Source organism: Choloepus didactylus, chromosome 9 (assembly GCF_015220235.1).
Source record: "Choloepus didactylus isolate mChoDid1 chromosome 9, mChoDid1.pri, whole genome shotgun sequence".
NCBI classification, from domain to species: domain Eukaryota; kingdom Metazoa; phylum Chordata; class Mammalia; order Pilosa; family Megalonychidae; genus Choloepus; species Choloepus didactylus.
The window spans coordinates 49817076-49837060 of NC_051315.1; the positions used below are offsets into that span (position 1 = coordinate 49817076).

A 19985-nucleotide genomic window follows, 5' to 3' on the forward strand; every position below is an offset into this window, starting at 1 on the left:
CAGGATTCTGACTCCAGAGTGCCTCAAGTATTTAAATCCCTACACTGTACCGACTATATGGATGCACTAAAAAATTCTGCTAAACTTTATTTTATAATACAAATCTTTTCACAATATTTCATTAATTTACAAATGTCTACCTTTTGCCATACTAATTTTTAAATATTGATTTGTTCAAAACTTGTGACTTTCCTTTTTGAATTTTGATGCATGTCTTCACTTGTCAAAAAGTACATTATAGTAGTTACACCTCATCCCCTTTTCTCCCAATATATTGAAATTGTACAACAGATCTCTAGCTCCAGTAAGTAATTCTCCAAAGATGAAGAAAAGAAAATGTAAATACACATAGGAATTTCTTTTCCAGGTCTAAAATTGACGTTTTATAAATAATTTCCGTGTTGCAAACTTGAGACTAAGAAATCACTGCAATTCAGTGATATGCATTTGGCATGCGTCAGTTTTAGTTCTTAGTGCTTTTCAATGGAAATGGCATAAAAAGTAAGATTTCTCTGAATTTTTTATGCTCTGGGCTTACAAGAGACAGAAGATGTTTTTCTCTTATAGATGTCTGACAGTGCATGGCAGCATAAGTAACGAAATGGTCACAATACCCAGTAGTACTTCTTAAGTCACATGTACCCTTAATTTTTAAAGTATCTAGAAACAACCTAAGCAGCTGATAACAGGTCATTTCTAGGTGATAAAGGGTATTTGATATGGGTGTTGCTTTTCTTTTCACACTTCACATTTTTATAGTCATTTAGAGGCTTACTTTATGTCGTGGTGGTTTTATATATTTTTAAATATGTAACCTAACTGGTAACTTAATTTTAATATATTTATTTTTTATGTTTGACATGGATTTTAAGGTCTTAAATTTTTTCTTTTAAGTTCAAGAAAATGAATGTTATAAATATTTAAAACATTGATTGTATTCTATCTTAGACACTTCCCATAGTCATTGCCTTCAATATAATACAATTGGAAATGCCAAAGACAGCTACTGTGAACAAAAAGAGATATATTATGAATTACAGTAACTACTGCCATAGTGTTTATACATTTTTCTTTTTGTATTAAATTAATTTTAAGAGCTTTACATAAAAAATACCTCCCTTGGAATATAAAAATTAGGAATTATAGATTGGTGCTTTGGAAATTTAGTTTTCCAGAGACCTAGAGGTTTATAAAAAACATGAATTCAAAAATAAATAGTATATTGAAAGAACTGTACTATACTCATGAGAGAAGCCAGCAAATTATGAATTAAAAACGGAATTTGAAAATAGAGTTTTGTATCTTAAACCACATTTATTATTAAAATGAAATTATAGGCCCTTGACCCCTGAGTGTGCTTGGAATAAATATGGAACACAGTTATTGTTTTTAAAACTATTTTGCTTTAATAAACTAAGACAGATGTACAAAAAAGATGCAGTTTTTATTTTTTATTGGCAGCTTCCAAATATTTAGTATCTATTTCCAAGAGTTGCAATTAGTAAAGCAACCATGGTACTGAAATCTGCACATCCCACAAGCTAATTATATTTGCAAGGTCAGAGTGAATACATATTTTCAGAAAAATAAAGGGTTATATAAATATGTGTCTTCTACTTGGCTGTTATATCACAGTTTGTTGATCTGGAGTATAATGTGTACAATTCACAAATTTGTCTGATAACAGAAAGTGGTGTGTGATTGTGTTTATTTTACTAACCAGTATATTCACAGCAATCACTTCCAAATATCTCTCCAGTAAAGATGTGTTAATTACAAAACAGACAAGGTCTTCTATTATATTAAAGCTACTAACAAGAAGACAGCAGGAATCACACATGTAAATAGCATCATCAACCCCTATTTTAGTCCTCTGTTTTGATCTGTGAGTTGCGCATAGACCAAAGGTGCTATTAAAGACTGAGTGTATGAAATAGGCAGCATTATATGAACAAAATTTATTCAACAAGAAAACAGACCTTTAACATGAATTTAACAAGCCTGAGAAATTATAAACTATCATATGCTGCAGATTCATGCAGTGATAATAAACAAAAAAGGAAAGTAAGAGGTTTCCCTAAGCCAGCCAAACTGCTAATGGTTTTGTTATAAGCTGTCTACTGTTGCAGTGACCTCTGAAAAGTCTCAAGGCACTTGTACCAGAAAAAATTAAATGGTCAGGCTGCTGAATAGAGATTCAATGTTGTGTGTAGGACTTCAGTATGGAAAGGAATTTTAAAAGTCTATCATCATATTCCTGAAAATATTCTTCATACTTGAGCTTGGAAGTTTTTATAACATTAAGGAGGTAATTTTTGTGCAAAGTTTTTGAGTAAATTACTATTTGAATTTATAAGACAAACTGAACTGATTTAATGTATGCATGCTTCAAAAACTGTCAGAAAATCCAGACAGTTCCAAAACATGGATTATTACCTCTGTCTTTCCCCCCTACCCACCCAGCCCCCATACTTTAATTAATCCTTGGAGGTTCTTTGTTCAGTGTATTGTATCTAAAATTTCCGTTCTTAACCATAGAGTGACCACTTTGCTGTAATTCTATTGCATCATGCTGTAAATACATAAACATGGAGAAGCGCCTTCAGCTTATACACACCTCCAAGTGCTCACTAGGGCTTTTTCTTGAGTCTTACTGTGGCATAATTAACACCTTCTTCACCCATTGCTCATTAGTGCACCGGACATTAATGAGTCTATTTTGATAGGTTGCTCTAAAGGAGAAACCCATTTATTCTCACAGCACAAAAAGCAATTATAAAATTGTACAGAAATTAACATGTAGGCTATATTGCCATATTTATATTTTTATTTCATACTAAATCTAAATCTAATTTTGGTTTGCAGGTTTTGAACATTTTAATTTCCTTAAGACAGTTGCTATAGTGATGACAGCAAATTCCTTTAATCTTGGTGTAAAATATTCATTTTCTATTGGCTATCATTGTTACTCAGGGATTGCCAATCTAAGCATGTCACTTCACATAGGCCATTGTTTATTAGTTGAACAATATATTAAGTCCTTGAATTTTTCTCTCAATTTCTTACTAGATGTTAACATTTTTAATTTTGAATTTGTTTTTAACAGATCATGATATCTACTTAGCTGGTATTTTCATTTCCTTTTTATGAAGTTTCACACCTGCTTATAATATTCCAGAGAAATATTACAGATATTTTTGCTTGTAAAATAGCTGTCTGCTATTTTAGTTTGAAAACATTCAGTATAAAAAGGTAGAGAGGCATTTTGTGATATATAATGGAATTTTCATGGTTTGATGGAATGTATTTTTCCTACAAATGCTTTTACTGAAGTCTTAAAATGGAATCACAGTATTCCAAAAACATTTGGACCAAAATGATGATTTGCTCTTAAACATTTACCATTGTTTAACAGTTAAGGTGGCAGTCCTTAATTCAGTATTTAAGTTGTATATTGCTGTCTGTCAGAATGGTCATTTCCCCTTCCTTTGCCCACATTTTAGCTTGATCACAGTATGTGTGCCCTTTGTAGAAAATATGAGAAAATCTTCCTTTTACTTCTATATATTTTTTAAAACAATTGCCTGAAGTGATTTATAACATCTGATTAAGGTATGTCTGATATTAATACCTGCTTTTATTGTTGCTTTATGAAAAAAAGAAAATATGATTAGAAAAAAGTTTCAACAAGATGCATAGATCGTATTGATTTATAAATAAAATGTGGAAGTTAAGTCTAGGGTAAAGTTATTGTCTAAAAAGAAAAAAGAGTTTTCACAAACTATTAAATCATTCATGTTCTGGGGATGCTTGGTTTTATTTTGAGGCAAGAGGAATCTGTGGGGATATTCCAACTGTTAGAAATAAAAGCAAAATTTGAAGTTGATTTTTTTTTAGCCAATCAGAATGGTCAGGGGCTTTGGATCGAATCACTTTTCATGATGTTTGGTCTGAGTTGGTATTCTTTGGTACTCTTGACTATAACAGCCTTTTAGAAAGGATGATTTTTTTTTCTTTCTTTCTTTAAACCTTATTCTTTAGCATACAGCATGTAGTAATACTTGCTACAAACAGATTTTCAGCTGGCTTCACTTGAAAATAAATTTCATTTTTTTAAATCTCTTAGTATCCTCAAACAGTTGTACAAATGAGAAAAATCTAGTTGACAACAGCTGCTTTTAAAACTGAAAAATCTTGTTTGTTCAGCACTTTTAAAGGCAAATCTAGAAATACTATATTATCCTGCTTTATGATTATTCTGTGTGACGAATGTATTGAGTTTGGGCATCTAAAAGTCACAGGGCTTTAAAACTTCACAATGTTTTAAAGCTTTGAGTTCTAACAAATCCATGATAATGAACAGAAGCAAGACAGTATTAGGGGATATATGTCATACTTGTTAAATCTGTTAGTATGTAAGAACTAATAGATGATATTGTATCATGTAAGAATTCAAAGTCTTTCTATACAGAAATATTAAATACACTTAGCAGAAAGGGGATACTCATTTCTTATTTCTTTATTATGAACTTAGGGCTTTATTCTATACCATGTTCTTTGCTTAAAGCACAGATGACCTTAGTTTTCTTATATTGTGTCTCCTATGCTTGACAGTGATTTGGACATTTAAGGCCATCAGACAAGGTATGAGGTCCTTCATAGTCACAAGAAGTAAAAGGTATCTGATTAGAAGAGAATACGTGGGGCAAGTGCCTTACTGGCTGTAATTTTGTTGTCATTTCAAGTACTGTGGTGGTATAATTGATATGACAGGGCTGGGCTTTAGATGTGTTCCCTTAGCTTGTGCTCACTTTCAGTTTTAGTTTTTCTTGGTCATTCATTTTGATTAGGTAGAATTTAGGTGACAAACATGCACATCAATGAAGGCAGTTTGGTGTAAGTTTAGTAAGGATGTATTTCAATAATGAAGATGCAAAGTTAATATTTTTCTTTACTGCTTCATAAAAATTGTAATAATTGGTGTCACCTTACATTACAAGCTAGAGGGTGGTATGCTGATGGCATAGTCAGCAGGAGGTTCTTTTTTATTAATATTATAATTAAATGATTTTTTGGAAATGGGCCAGAAACAGATGCACGTTGATCATGCCTTGTCCACTGTTGCGTGGCATTAACACTTGCTTTTTAAAAAAGAATTGACCTGACACCTCATTTTTGCAGGTTGTTATTGATGCCTTCAGATTGATCAATGCCAATATGATGGTCTTAGGACATGAACCAAGACAAACAACTTCAAATCTGGGTCACTTAAACAAGCCATCTATCCAGGTAATGCCTGCATTTGATAATTTGTCAAAGCTATGTTTTACATTTTGAAAGCCTGCTCTAAATAATCATTTTAAGACCTATTCTTAGCATTTTAGTTTGCTTGCTGTTAATTTTGATTTGTGCTTTAAAAAAGGATAATGGAAATATTGTGGCAAAAGTTATATTTGCTCATATGTGAGCCAATTTTAAGTGGGGTCTCTCATTAAACTTTCCTACTATATTTTAAGGACACCCTCTTTGGGAGTATAGTAGAACCTTTATCTTGGCTTTGTATGGTTAACATTGTAGAAAAACAGGACAGATAAGAGTTTCAGGTGGAGCTTATTAGCTATCATCATTGTTTGGTTAGTAGACATTTCTCATAGCTGCAGATAATGGGAAAGTTGATATATAGTTTATGAGGTCTCTAATCAATTCTTAAATAATACTTGAAATTTTCTACCTTTTTTTTTTCTTTTTGTCTTTTGGTAAAATTGGTTTTACAAATCCTGTAAAACACATCTAGACATTACTTTTGATTAGTGTTTACAACTAGTCTTTTCTGGTAATGCCGTCCACCTGTTTTGGAGTTACTGGTATCCAGACACTTAATATCCTCCTGAGTGATTAATATTTTCTTTGTATCATTCACATGTCTCATTGTTTTTATACAAATCTTTATTGTCTGCAAAAATTATTTTAAATGTGTTTTTAAATGCACCAGTACCCGTGTCTTTATAGTTAATTGCTTCTCTGAAGATCAATTAAAAAGACAGAAATACCATGTTTGGTTAAATAGAACTCATAAGACAAAGACATAATAGTAGCTATTGCTGCTCCCCTTCTGAAACCTTGCTCTGTCATATGGTTGTCTTTGGGGAGTTGTGGTTTGACAGTTAACCATGTTTAGGCCTTGGTTACACTTAGTTAACTTTATACCTTTAGACACTTAATTTTGCAACAGTCATTCATCCGAAGTATTCATCAAAGTGAAATGTTTTGTTTCAAAGGATTGAGGTGTGTTGCTTTGAAAAAAAATTTTTGCAAATCAGAGAAAACTGCAAAGTATAATGAGTATGAAATAAGCTACCAGTGTTTTTGGTTGGGTACAGACAAGCCCATGCTTGCATGTTTCAAGAGAATAAATTATTGGACCTTTTTAGCCTGTGATAATGACCTTTTTTATAAACCCCCATAGCATCATACTGCTTCATTATTTTTTGCAAAAGTTTAAGTAGCATCTCACAAGCTAAGATCATTGTGATTACTGCATGGTTTATTTCTGCCAGAAGTTTTTACTAATTGCAACCCAGCAGCCACCTGTTGCAGATTTCATCTTTTAAATTAAAACACTGCTTTTAACCTTAAAAAATTGAGTATAATTGATAATAAAATCTGTTTCTTTCTGCATCATTCCAGTTTGTATTTTTCAGTCCTACCTTATATGCTGTGAAATTTAAGACAGACTTTCTATAACAGCATCCAAACCTAAGTTAAAAGGACCTGCGTATGTAAAAGCTACATCATCATTTTTCATTGTAGTTTTTGTAGTTTGTTTTGCCTTCCAATTAAAGCCTGTAAGTGTATTTATTTCACAGTTTATGTAGCGCCCATCAGAATGACATCTATCTGGGTGCTTCACAGTCTTAAGACAATTTCAATACTAAAACACTCAAATGGGATCAAGCCAAAAAGTGACAGAACAAAGCCACACTTGAAAACACTTTCTTATTTGTCTAAGAGAAGCTATAATAAAGAAATCAGCCCCCAAAGAACCTGAAGTGAATGGTAATATCTGTCATAGGATGTTTAATTCATATATTAAATCTTTAACTCAGGGACCAGAAGCCTTTCAGAAATGTCAGCCTTTTATTTTTTAGTGGAAATTAGCTGGTGTTGAGGGGCCTTTCTCCTAAACTAAATTTCAGGTGGCAGGTATAAAAGCTTGACAGTAACCATCAGCATGTGTGCTGGTAGTCGCTAATGCTTTTCTAACACTGAAAACTGCTATTATACTTAAAGTAGTGGGAAAAAATTATGTTTACATTGTAGCTATTATTTAATAATCTGGGGAAGTTTCAAAATATATTAAGTGAGAAAAAGATTATAAAAGTGGATATACAAATGCTCCTTTTTATAAATACATATTTTACAAACTGTGCCTATATATTTACATCTACCCCAAGATTTAGTATTGATTTTACCTTTGTGTGGTAGAACTATGGTTTTTTTTTTTTCCTTATTTTCCTTGTCTATATTTCTTCAACTTTCTACTGTGAAACATATTACTTTTAGAAAATATTTTTAAAGCACTAGTGACAATTAATGTTGAAGTATCTTTCATAAAACAATGCTAATTGACAAAGTTTATTTTTTATATTCATCTTCATGTTTTATATTAGAAGCCATTGGTAATCCTGGTAGAGAGGGAAATATAATGCCTATACTGTAGACTTCTATATTAATAAAAAGAATTTATATTATTTTGTGCTTGGAATATTTGACTTGACAGTATTGTCAAATATATAATATAGAAAGCTGAAAGTTAACAAGCATTAATTTTAGTAACTGAATGTTTTTAACTATTTCAATAAATACTGCTCAGTGTCATTTCAGATCCTCATGGTAGCAGTGCCACAGTAAATAAAGATAGTTTCAACCTCATGGAAATGTAGCAAATATTGACACAAATTTAGATGTATTGTGCTAGGGCTGTGAGCCATGAGTACAACTGCATTGTCTGATAGGGTTAAGCTATTTGATAAACATTGTTTTTGGCAGAGCAGTTAGGTGCATTGGAATCACTGTGGTCATTTTGCAGGTAAGGGAAGAAAGGCCCATAAAGTTTTACAAAAAGGAGAATTTGTATATCTAATTTCACAATCTTTTTCTCACTTAATATATTTTGAAACTTTCCCCAGATTATTAAATAGTAGCTACAATGTAAACATAATTTTTTCCCACTACTTGAAGGTGTCCAGGTCATGCAGTGAGTTAATGTAGGAACCGGTACTTACAGCCAGGTCTCCTCATTCTGTCATGCTATAGTTGGAAGTTTAATTTTTTAAAATTTTTGCATAAGTAACATATGTGTACAGTTCAAAATTTAAAAACTACAAAATGGTATTTAGCAACAGCTCTCCCTTCTACCTTTGCTTTCTGAAACCCAGTTCTCTAATGTGGAGGCAGCCACTTTTTTCATGTTTTGTTTCTTTTCAGTTATTCTACTTATATACAGAAAGTATCATTTTAAAATATGGTTTAATAGCTATCATTTAGCACCATATTTTCAGTTTATCAATGTAAAATAATTTAAAACAAATTTATCTTCAGATCTAAACACACTTTTTTAGAGCATGAGATTTTTGTAACCTATCAAGAATGAATTATATGTAATTCATAAGCTGTATGTTTTATATGTCTGCTTTTCTACAGCAGTGAGGTATAAAAAAAACTTCTAACCCAGGTAGAACTTCCTTCTTTGAAAAGTTGGAAGTCGTTGATCCTGACAAGGGTCAGGATATCCAAAAACACATAAACTAGGTACTGTTAGTAAATCCAAAATGCATTGTCCTAGAAACAGTGGTGTAAAAGATGGACAGCTTCCCAGGCCAGCCACCGACAGCTTATTAGCCCACAATATGTAATAGTATAGAACAGAACTATTCTTTATGACAGTGCTTCTATGGAAAACTGTGTTGCAGATTTCAAATGGCCAATTAATGAATGAACCTTGGGAACATAGCCTGTTTTAATGAAGAATTGTCTAAATTTTCCCAAGTCCCTCATGTGTTTTTGTTTAAGTATAAATTAAAAATTTGAGTATTGTGCTTTTAAGAAATTTCCTGGCTTACTGTAACCTTCTTTATTTGCTTGACATATGCATTACTAGTACAGTGTACATTTAATTTGCATTTTGACCCTTTCAAAAGGTTAGTCTCCCTCTTGATAAAACTAGTGTTATTCACTGAGCCAAACAAGCTGTGCTTTTTGGGCTCCTGTGGAGGGAGGACTGCACTGGCCAGATTAATTATGATTTGGGATGAATACACTGGAGGTACACAGCAGGTGAATAAGTGAAATTGGAAGATCATATATATGTATCATTTGATTTAGAATTACATTTGTTTTGTTATCCTTATACCTGCTAATCTTTATGCTGCCTGTGTTGGTTTTACTACTTTTATCTAAATAATGTAATTGAGAATCAAGTAGGTAGTGCCTTCAAATACAAATTATATATCTCAGCAGTATAGTTAATCTCCAACAAGTGGACCTGCCTGTGGGCCAGTCAGCTGGCTGCTGGATTTACTTGGCCACAGCTGTTGCTAGCTTTATTGCCACCATGTAGACTTGTATAGTCAGGGCATGGCACAAAGGCACTTGGATAGAGGGTGTGATTGGGGCCTGAAATCTAGCCCAACCTCTACTCTCTAGCCAGGTGTGTCCGCTTAGAGGACTGGGCACCTTTTTCCAATTCTTCCAGCCAGAAGATACACCTCCTTCTAGTTTACAGAAACTAGAGTACAGTAAGCAATCTTATGTGCTGAAATTGAATTCACTGCTCCTGATGATTATTGAAATGGGTAAGGATTTTGCAGAAACTCTTAATAGTTTAATTTCATAGATCAGCTATACTAAATCAGCTACTGCTTCCTGTGTGATCTCATAGCACACTTTTATAGCAGACATTATAAGAATGGATTATTACACTAATATCTAAATATTTAAAAATATTTAGTAGACTAATTTTTGCAAGCAAAATTTAAAAATAAGAGCTTGCTTTGTCCTCATCCTGATCCTGAAAGTACATACACTTAATTCAAGAATTTCCTAAGATACACCCTAGCATATGATAGAAAGAACATAATGTGGTAGGAAACTGGTTCAAAACCCATCTCTGCCTTTTACTAGCTATAAAATGGGGCATATTAAGATTTTTGAGCCTTATTTTCCTCATCTGTCAAAATATAAATGGAACCAGCTTGCCTTACTGGGTTGTTGAAAAGATTAAAAGATGTAATACATAAAGCAGATGCTCACTGTTCATTAATATTCACTTCCCCACCCTTTCTTCCTCCTTCTCAACACCTTAAGACCTATACTGTAAAAATCCATTAATTAGAGAGCTTGGTGGTTGTTTTGGTTAGCTTTGTCTTTAGATTTCTGAGAGTTAACCCCAAAGGTCTTTTTGTTTTTATACTTGTTGAAAATATTTCTAAAGTGTATTTCTATACTTTCATATCTTACTAAGCTGATAGAGGTTCCCCCCAAATTGGTGCTCTGGAACCTTATTTGAATCTCTGTTGCTAGAGTTTGACACTTAGGTGGTTGTGAATTGATTCCAGCATATGCTGGAGTTTTTCTTTTCTTTTTTTAAATTTTTGTGATAACATAAAGGTAAAATTTCTCATTTTAACTACTTTCATGTATGCAATTCAGTAGTGTTAATTATATCAGAATACTGTGCTGCCATCAACACCATTACCAAAACTTTTCCACTACCCCACACAGAAACTGTACCAATTACATTTGTTTTAAGCGTCAATTCTCCATTCATTTCTTAATAAAACCATGATATTATCTTAAGGTTTTATTGTGATTTGCCTGTTTGTCTTAGGGATTGAGTACAGAGATAAACAATTCTGGTTGGTGAGATTGCCTCTCACTGCCTATGAGTATAAGCCAGATAGACCCAGTAAGAACAGACTCCACATTGTTAATTTGGAGACACACACACAATTATTTGAACCTATCAGAACCAAATTAAGGAAAGGTAAACTCCAGATCATTGTTGTGGGTGAAGAAACAAGTATACAGATAGGGCTTTTTAAAGCTTTTCTTTTGACAGACCAATGATCCCCCTAGTCTGATTTTCATAAAATCGGGCTTAAATTATTTATGAATTATGAATAATTATTCCATAATTTAGATTATTATGAGGTCATAAGTTATCTCTGACTCCGAGCAGGCTACTGAAGCTTTTTAATTTGTGCTGCTTCTTATCATGCTTTCAAGAATGTGTAGCCCATCCTCTAAATTTCTAAACTTGTAACTGAGGGAAAATACTTCAATTATAATCATAACTTCTTTGGAATAAAATGTCTTTTTTAGAGGATGACAAAAGTACTATCTGCAGGATATGGCAACACTTTCAAACAGTTCTATTTCGTTTAATAGATGAAAAATACTAATTTGTACTGTTTTCAATCCTTTACCTCTATAGGCATTAATTCATGGACTAAACAGACATTATTACTCCATTACTATTAACTATCGGAAAAATGAACTGGAACAGAAGGTAAGTTTAAATTGTTATTTTAGACAGAGGAGGATGAGATCTTTCTCAAACTGTTTAAATATAATCAGGTATATGATTTGAATTGGAATTGTTAGAATAATCTTTTTTATTGATGTGTTTCAAATATTATTCCATTCCTGTTGATTACAGCTTAAAATAAAGGAATGCTTTATTGGACACCTTGAAAGGCATATTTAAACCCTATTGGTATAGGTACTAAAGCAGGAGAGGAAGTAGGAAATAAAGCAAGTATTTCAGTTTGGTTTTATGATAAATTATAAAAATTTTACTCCTAATTTGTGTGATTTTTCTGATTAATATGTCTTACCCAATAAAATGATAAGTAACTTTTCAATTTGAGAGGAATACATTAGATTGTAGTTATGTAGTAGTACTTCTTAAAAACATAACATGTTTACCTAGGGTAGACTAAAGGTGAGCCAAAAAGTAAATACACTTTAAGTGTTCAGATCCTTAGAGCTAGATTTTTATAATCCCTTCTAATACCAGACATTTTTCAAATTTGTTCACTTTAAAAATTACCTAGCATTTTGTGGATTAGAATTCTTTTGTTTGTCTCTGCTGTTTTAGGATTATTTCAAGTAGTTGAGTTTGTCTCTCAACTAATGCCAAATATTTAACTTTGTTTATTGCTTTTTAATATTACTATCTGAACTGCTTTTCCTTACCATTGCACTTAGACATCCTTCAAATTAGCTTCTTGTATTTCTCTTTGGGAAAGACTTTTTTAAAGAACACTAAGTTTACCATTGACAGTCAATGAGTTTTGGTTCCTTCATACACTCTCAAGCCAAAACATGCAATAAATAATTAGTAGCAAGCAAAACCATTCTTACTAGTTAAAATTGTTCCTCACAAAAGTGCCTTAGGAGGGGACTCTGGGTACTTCTGGTGAGTGGGAAGTATAGTACGTTGGATTCTCCATATCTAACTCCTTTCAATCAGATCACGTCCATTTTTAATCTCATTTATAACTCTTGGGGAGAGTGTGTCATGTTTTCTTTTTTTCAATTTGATAAACCTCTGCTTTAAAAGGTTAAAGCCACTGACAAACTCACTTGAAGGGCCCAGGTGCTTGAGCATTGTGATGAGTGAGGGTTGTGGGTACCTGACATTCATCTATTTGGAAATATCCAGCTAATTACATCGAATTTTCTCTTTCTCCTCTTTCATATCGCATAGACTTAGCCACCATCTTTGGCATAAAAAACACATGTATAGATATATACATGAGTTAATTAATGTTACATTTATATTCCTAAAAGCTCAGTTCAGCTGCTTTCTCAATAGTAAGATCCCTGCCTTTTATTCTTATCCAGCCAACCTGTATACTAACCCCAAGCCTTACCTGAGTGTCCCAATGGAATCTTTGTCCAGCGGGGTAGGAATATCCTGCTGATCCATGGGAACTAACTTACTTTGCTTTTGAAAGAGTAAGGGAATCCAATTCTCAATACTTAATTTTAGGTGGCTTTATAGCATAGGAAGTTGCAGCTGTACCAAAATTTCCCAAGGATCTGTTTTCTAAAACACTGTCAGTGGAGAAGATGGGAAGCAATCAAAGAAATTGGAGTCATGTGTCCAGCCTTCGTCAGTTTTTTTTTCCCCCAAGTGTCCTTCTCCCTCATAAGCTCTAGGGGGGGTTGGGGCTGTTCAGGACCTTTTTGTGTTGAAAAGTCTCATAGGCGGTTTGACATGCAATTGATTGTCCACCATAAGATGAGCTTTTTACTACATATATTTGAAAACCTCGGAGCAAGTAGGGTAAATTTTCTAAACCCATACACTTCCAAGTAGGTGTTCAGATACTCATGACCCATACATTTAAGCTGCTGGTTTTAATGGTGAAACAATAGCAATCATTCTGTAGCCACCATTTTACTCATGCTGTCTTTTTACCAGTCATTAAAAAAATTTATCTTATTCAGATAGTCAATGATGGTCTTCAATTGAAGAATGATTATGAAATGAGACTTTAAGAAAACTGTCTTAAGAATCTAACCTGAAAGTTTATGCACCTCCAATAATATGCACTCAAAAGTAGGAATCCAATTTGAGAAACAAAGCTAGAGTGTTTAGTTTCATGATCACTGATACAGGGACTGACCCCAGTTTCCAGATATGATTACAAACTGGATGAATCTGATGTACTTCTAGCTTTGTGGTTTTTCATTCTGACAATGAAGTTTTCATTTTTTGAATTAGAATTAGAATTTTGGAATTTGAAAGAATCTCTGAGATTATCTAATTCCAGCCCTCAATTCACAGATACATAAACTAAGGCTCAGAGAGATGGACTAACAGCACAAGGTCACTTGGTAAATGGGGTGTTTACTATTGTATGTTAGCATTTGAAAGCTGGGCTATATGAAATATTATATATCCTTATGTGTAACATAGATGTTTAGTTCATTCATTCAACAGATATTTATTGAGTGCTATGATTAGATATTGTTCTGGAATGTAGACCCTGGTGATCTTGAAGTAAACAAGGCAAGTCCTTGCCCTTGTGATTTCTCTTTAATGGGAGAGGCCCTAGGGTTGGAACCCTCCTTAGATTATATTAAAATTTATTAGAGTTCTTATTAGAGTTTATTTAAATTAATAAAATTAAATTTAAATTCATTAAGTCCAAAAGTTTTTTGTAAAGTTGTTTTAAAGATAAGTGAAGGGAACATTCTGAATACAGAAAATTACTTATTTTTTGCATTTTTTAGATGTTGTTAAATTTACATAAGAAGAGTTGGATGGAAGGTTTGACACTTCAGGACTACAGTGAACATTGTAAACACAATGAATCAGTGGTAAAAGAAATGTTGGAGTTAGCCAAGAATTACAATAAGGTAATAGTTACCTCTAACATTTGTTTCTTACAATCTTTGGATGATGTATGATTAAATGTCAAGCATAATATAAATATAAATAGTTAAAAATAGAATGACCTAGACAGTTATACCTCATTTTATTGCACTTCCACTTTTTTACACTTCGAAGATTTTGCGTTTTTTTGTTTGTTTGTTTTTACAAATTGTGGCAACCCTGCATTGAGCAAGTCTGTCAGTGCCATTTTTCAAACAGTATTTGCTCATTTCATGTCTCTGTGTCACATTTGGTAATTCTCACAATATTTCAGACTTTTTCATTATTATTATATCTGCTATGGTGATCTGTGATCTTTGATGTTGCTATTGTAATTGTTTTGGGGTGCCATGAACCATGCATATATAAGATGGCAAACTTAATCAATAAATGTGTGTTTTGACTGTTCTACCAATCAGACATTCCCCTTTCTCTCTTTGTCTCCTTGGGCCTCCCTATTCCCTGGGACACAGTAATTTTGAAATTAGACTAATTAATAACTCTACAATGGCCTCTTAAAGTGTTGAATTGAAAGGAAGAGTTACATGCCTCTCACTTTAAATCAAAAGCTAGAAGTGAGTAAGCTTAGTGAGGGAGGCGTATCGAAAGATGATATAGGCCAAATACTGGGCCTCTTGTACCAGTTAGCCAAGTTGTGAATGCAAAGGAAAAGTTCTTGAGGGATATTTAAAGTGCTGCTCCAGTGAGCACACAAATGGTAAGAAAGCAAAACAGCTTTATTGCTGGTATGTAGAAAGCTTCCATGGCCTAGCTAGATCAAACCTTCACAACATTCCCTTAAACAAATTCTAATCCAGAATAAGACCCTAACTCTCTTCAATTCTGTGAAGGCTGAGAGAGGTGAGGAAGCTAAAGAAAAAGTTTGACACTCACAGAGGATGGTTCATGAAGTTTAACCAAAGAAGGCATCTTCATAACACAAAGTAGCAAGTGCTGATGATGAAGCTGTAGCAAGCTATCCAGAAGATCTAGTTAAGATAATTGATGAGATTGGCTACAATGAATGCCAGATTTTCATTGTAGATGAAACACCCTTATAGAAGAAGATTCCATCTACGACTTTCATCGCTAGAGAAAAGAAGTGAATACCTAGCTTCAAAGCTTGAAAGGAAAGGATGACTCTCGTTAGGGGCCAGTGCAGCTGACGACTTTAAGTTGAAGCCAACTCTCATTCACCATTCCAAAAATCTTACGGCCTTTAAGAATTATGCTAAATCTACTCTGCCTACACTCTATAAATGGAATAACAAAGCCTGGATGACAGCACATCTGTTTACAACATGGTTTACTGAACATTTTAAGCCCATTCATGACACCTACTGCTCAGAAAAAAAGATTCTTTTCCAGCTATTATTGTTTATTGCCAATGCACCTGGTCACTCAAGAGCTCTGATGGAAATGTACAATGAGATTAATGTTTTCATGCCTGCTCACACAATGTCCATGCTGCAGCCCACTGAAAAAGGAGTAATTTCAACTTTCAAGTCATATTATTTAAGAAGTGCATTTCGTTTAAGACTATAGTTGCCAAAGATAGTGACTCCTCTGATAGATCTGGGCAAAGTCAATTAAAAACATTCTGGAAAGGATTCACCATTTCTACTTGCCATTAAGAACATTTATGGTTTGGAGAGGAGGTCAAAAAATCAACATTAATAGGAGTTTGGAAGAAGTTAATTTGGATGACTTTGGAGGGGTTCAAGACTTCAGTGGAGGAAGTAACTACACATATTGTGGAAAAAGCAAGAGAACTAGAATTAGACATGGAGCCTGAAAATGTGTCCATATTGCTGCAGTCTCATGCTAAAACTTTAATGGATGAGGAGTTCCTTTTTATGGATGAGCAAAGAAGGTGGTTTCTTGAGATGGAATCTACTTCTAGTGAAGAGGCCATGAACATTGTTGAAATGACAACAAAGGATTTAGACTATTAAATAAACTTAGTTGATAAAGCACAGCAGGGCTTGGGAGGAGTGACTCCAATTTTGAACGACATTCTACTTTGGGTAAAATGCTCTCCAGCAGCATTGCATGCTACAGAGAAATCGTTCATGAAAGGGAGAATCAAACTACATTGTCAAATTTTATGAAATTACCACAGCTACCCCAACCTTCAGCAATCACCACCCTAACCAGTCAGCAGCCATCAACACTGAGGCAAGACCCTCCACTAGCAAAAAGATTACGACTTGTTGAAGGCTCAGATGATAGTTAGCATTTTTTAGCAATAAAGTATTTTTAATTAAAGTATGTACTTTTTTTTAAAGATATAATGCTATTGCACACTTAACAGACTATAGAATAAACATAATTTTTATATGCTCTGGGAAACTAAAAAATTTGTGTGATTCACTTTATTGTGATATTTGCTTTATTGCACTGGTCTGGAACTGAATCTGCAGTATGCCTATACAGGTACAATATAAGTATGCCTGTATTGTAGACGAATGGCTGGCAAGCTTTTTTTGTAAATGACCAGATAGTAAATATTTTAGTCTTTGCAGGCCATCCAATCTGAATGGCAGCTGCTCAACTCTGCCTTCTTTGTCATCGTAGTGCAAAAGCAGCCATAGTTAATATATAAACAAATGAGTGTGGCTATGTTCCTGTATAACTTTGTTTTCTAAAACAGACAGCTGGCCAGATTTGACCCATGGGCTGTAGTTTGCCATCCCCTGTTGTAGATCATGTAAAATAGTTACATATTTGATGTCTCTATTATTCAGGGGGCTTTTTCTTGGAAAGGAAGAAAAGTGAGGGGATGTAGACAGCCACAGAAGCATTTAATATTTACTGTGTATAATTTATTTTATGAGCTTTTATGTTTATCACTTAATAAGTATTTATTGAAAACTTACATGTCAGTCTGTGGGGATATGGTGAGAAACAAGACACACAAGGTCTGTGTTTTTAAGGAACTTACTTTCTGGTGGAGGAATCAGAAAGGAAACAAATAAACACGGCATAATACGTTGTGATTTGGGGGAGACCATTTTATATGGAGGTCGTGTAAAAAGTCGTATTTTACAAAAAAAATCTCCTGAAATTGTTTACTGTGTGCTAAAATATATGTGGCCATGATAATGTTTTTATTCATAGATTATGTACTTTTGCAATTCGGAAATTAAGGAAATACTTCAGATATGATGAAAGTGTATCTTCTGTTTTCCAACTTTTTGACCAAAGCCCACTTAAAAAATAGATTTTATATTTTGACCCAGTACATACAAATGTATGCATGTATGTGTATATATATTTGAAATGGAAGTTTTACAAAACACTATTTACCCTCATTACATGCAGTGATAGTATTCTATTTTCTTTTTTATATGACTCTGTTTTATTGTTTCAGTTCTATACGTACATATATACCCACATATATACATATAGTTTGCAACCCACTAATGCATTAAAAACCTGAGATTTAAAAAATACATCTACACCTTATGCAGTATTTACAGTTTTATTGACTATTTCTTTTGCAAGTTGTGGTAGAAAACAGGGATCCTTTCTTAGTTTATAGGAAAACACGTGGTAAAACAAGTTTATAAATAACCTGAATATTAGACCAAAATTGATCTGTTCTGTAACACCTTAGTATTCAAATTGTCCACAGATCAGTTGCATTAGCAACACCTGGTATCATGTTAGAATTGCAGACTCAGGGGTGCAACATCAGACCTGCTGAATCAAATCTACATTTTAACAGGATTTCCAGGAGATTTGTATGCTCATTGATATTAGAAGGTTGAGAATCTCTGCCATAGAGAAGTTCATGTGAAGTGCTGAGTCTGTTAAGAGACTTTTACTTTCAGCTGGGAGAGATCTAGGATGCTTTCTTAGAGAATAAGATTTGAACTAGGCCTGAAACACGAGTACAATCTGGATATACAGAAGAACTTCATGGGCAAAGGCCAGGAGACAGGAGAGGCACAGTACATGTTTAGAAAACAAGTGTGTTTGGCTACAGTGCATATTTCATTAGGGTTGCTATTAGGGAATAGAGTGAATAGTTCATTAGGGTCTGTAGTAGGCAATAAAGTTTTAAAAAGTTGATTGATTTCAAGTAACAGGACTTGGAATGTCAGAAGAATTATTTTTGAGCAGGGGAATGATATGCCCAGAATGTGACTTTAGAAACATAATTTGATAAGAGTATAGAAGTAGAAGTGGCTGTAGGGGGAGATTTGAAATGAAGATTCTATTTAAGAGGAGCTAGCTATTACCAAAACAAAAGACACTAAGTGTCTGGATTACCATAGTGGCAGTGGAAGCAGAGGCATTGACAGATAAATCAAACACAGAACTGAATGGATATATGAAGCAAAAGAAGGAGGAATGAAAGATGAATTCAGGGTTTCCTGCCTTGGGTTACTAAAAGGATGTTGGTACTGTTAACATTTCCAATGTAAGGAGAAGTAGAAGGATTGGGGAAGGAGATAAAAGAGTTCAGTTTTAAACAAGCAGTTAGAAGTGTGGAACTAAAAATTAATGGTAAGAGTTAGAGCTCGAGTATTGGCCTGCCCCACCGCGATGGTTGCTAACATGCCCACAGACATAGGGAACTGGTGGTTTGATGGGCTGAGCCCTCTACTACAGGACTTGCCCTTGGGAAGACTGTACTGCAAAGGAGAGGCTAGGCCTCCCTATAATTGTGCCTAAGAACCTCCTCCCGAATGCCTCTTTGTTGCTCAGATGTGGCCCTCTCTCTCTAGCCAAGCCAACTTGCAGGTGAAATCACTGCCCTCCCCCCATGTGGGATCTGACACCCAGGGGAGTAAATCTCCCTGGCAATGTGGAATATGACTCCCGGGGAGGAACGTAGACCCGGCATCGTGGGACGGAGAACATCTTCTTGACCAAAAGGGGGATGTGAATGGAAATGAAATAAACTTCAGTGGCAGAGAGATTCCAAAAGGAGCCGAGAGGTCACTCTGGTGGGCACTCTTGCACACACTTTAGACAACCCTTTTTAGGTTCTAATGAATTGGGGTAGCTGGTGGTAGATACCTGAAACTATCAAACTACAACCCAGAACCCATGAATCTTGAAGACAGTTGTATAAAATTGTAGCTTATGAGGGGTGACAATGGGATTGGGAAAGCCATGAGGACCACACTCCCCTTTGTCTGGTTTATGGATGGATGAGTAGAAAAATAGGGGAAGGAAACAAACAAACAGACAAAGGCATCCAGTGTTCTTTTTTACTTTAATTGCTCTTTTTCACTTTAATTATTATTCTTGTTATTTTTGTGTGTATGGTAATGAAGGTGTCAGGGATTGATTTAGGTGATGAATGTACAACTGTGTAATGGTACTGTGAACAATCGAATGTACGATTTGTTTTGTATGACTGCGTGGTATGTGAATATATCTCAATAAAATGAATATTAAAAAAAAGAGAGCTCGAGATTTTGGAATCAACTGATATTGGTTGTCAGACTAAAAAGTAGTATTTCCTATTTTAAATTAGATACATCTTATCAAAATAAATATTAGCCAAGGACAGTGTATA

General features: G+C 34.0%; 1 protein-coding gene across 1 annotated transcript in view; it reads left to right on the forward strand.

Moving 5' to 3' along the window:
* PSMD14 (proteasome 26S subunit, non-ATPase 14) overlaps positions 1–19985 on the forward strand; it is a 136020-nt gene that overhangs the window by 105379 nt on the left and 10656 nt on the right. Inside the window, exons 8-10 of the mRNA XM_037849877.1 lie at positions 5182–5289; positions 11495–11569; positions 14308–14433. Coding sequence (XP_037705805.1) covers positions 5182–5289; positions 11495–11569; positions 14308–14433 — 309 coding nt within the window. The remainder of the gene's footprint in view (positions 1–5181; positions 5290–11494; positions 11570–14307; positions 14434–19985) is intronic.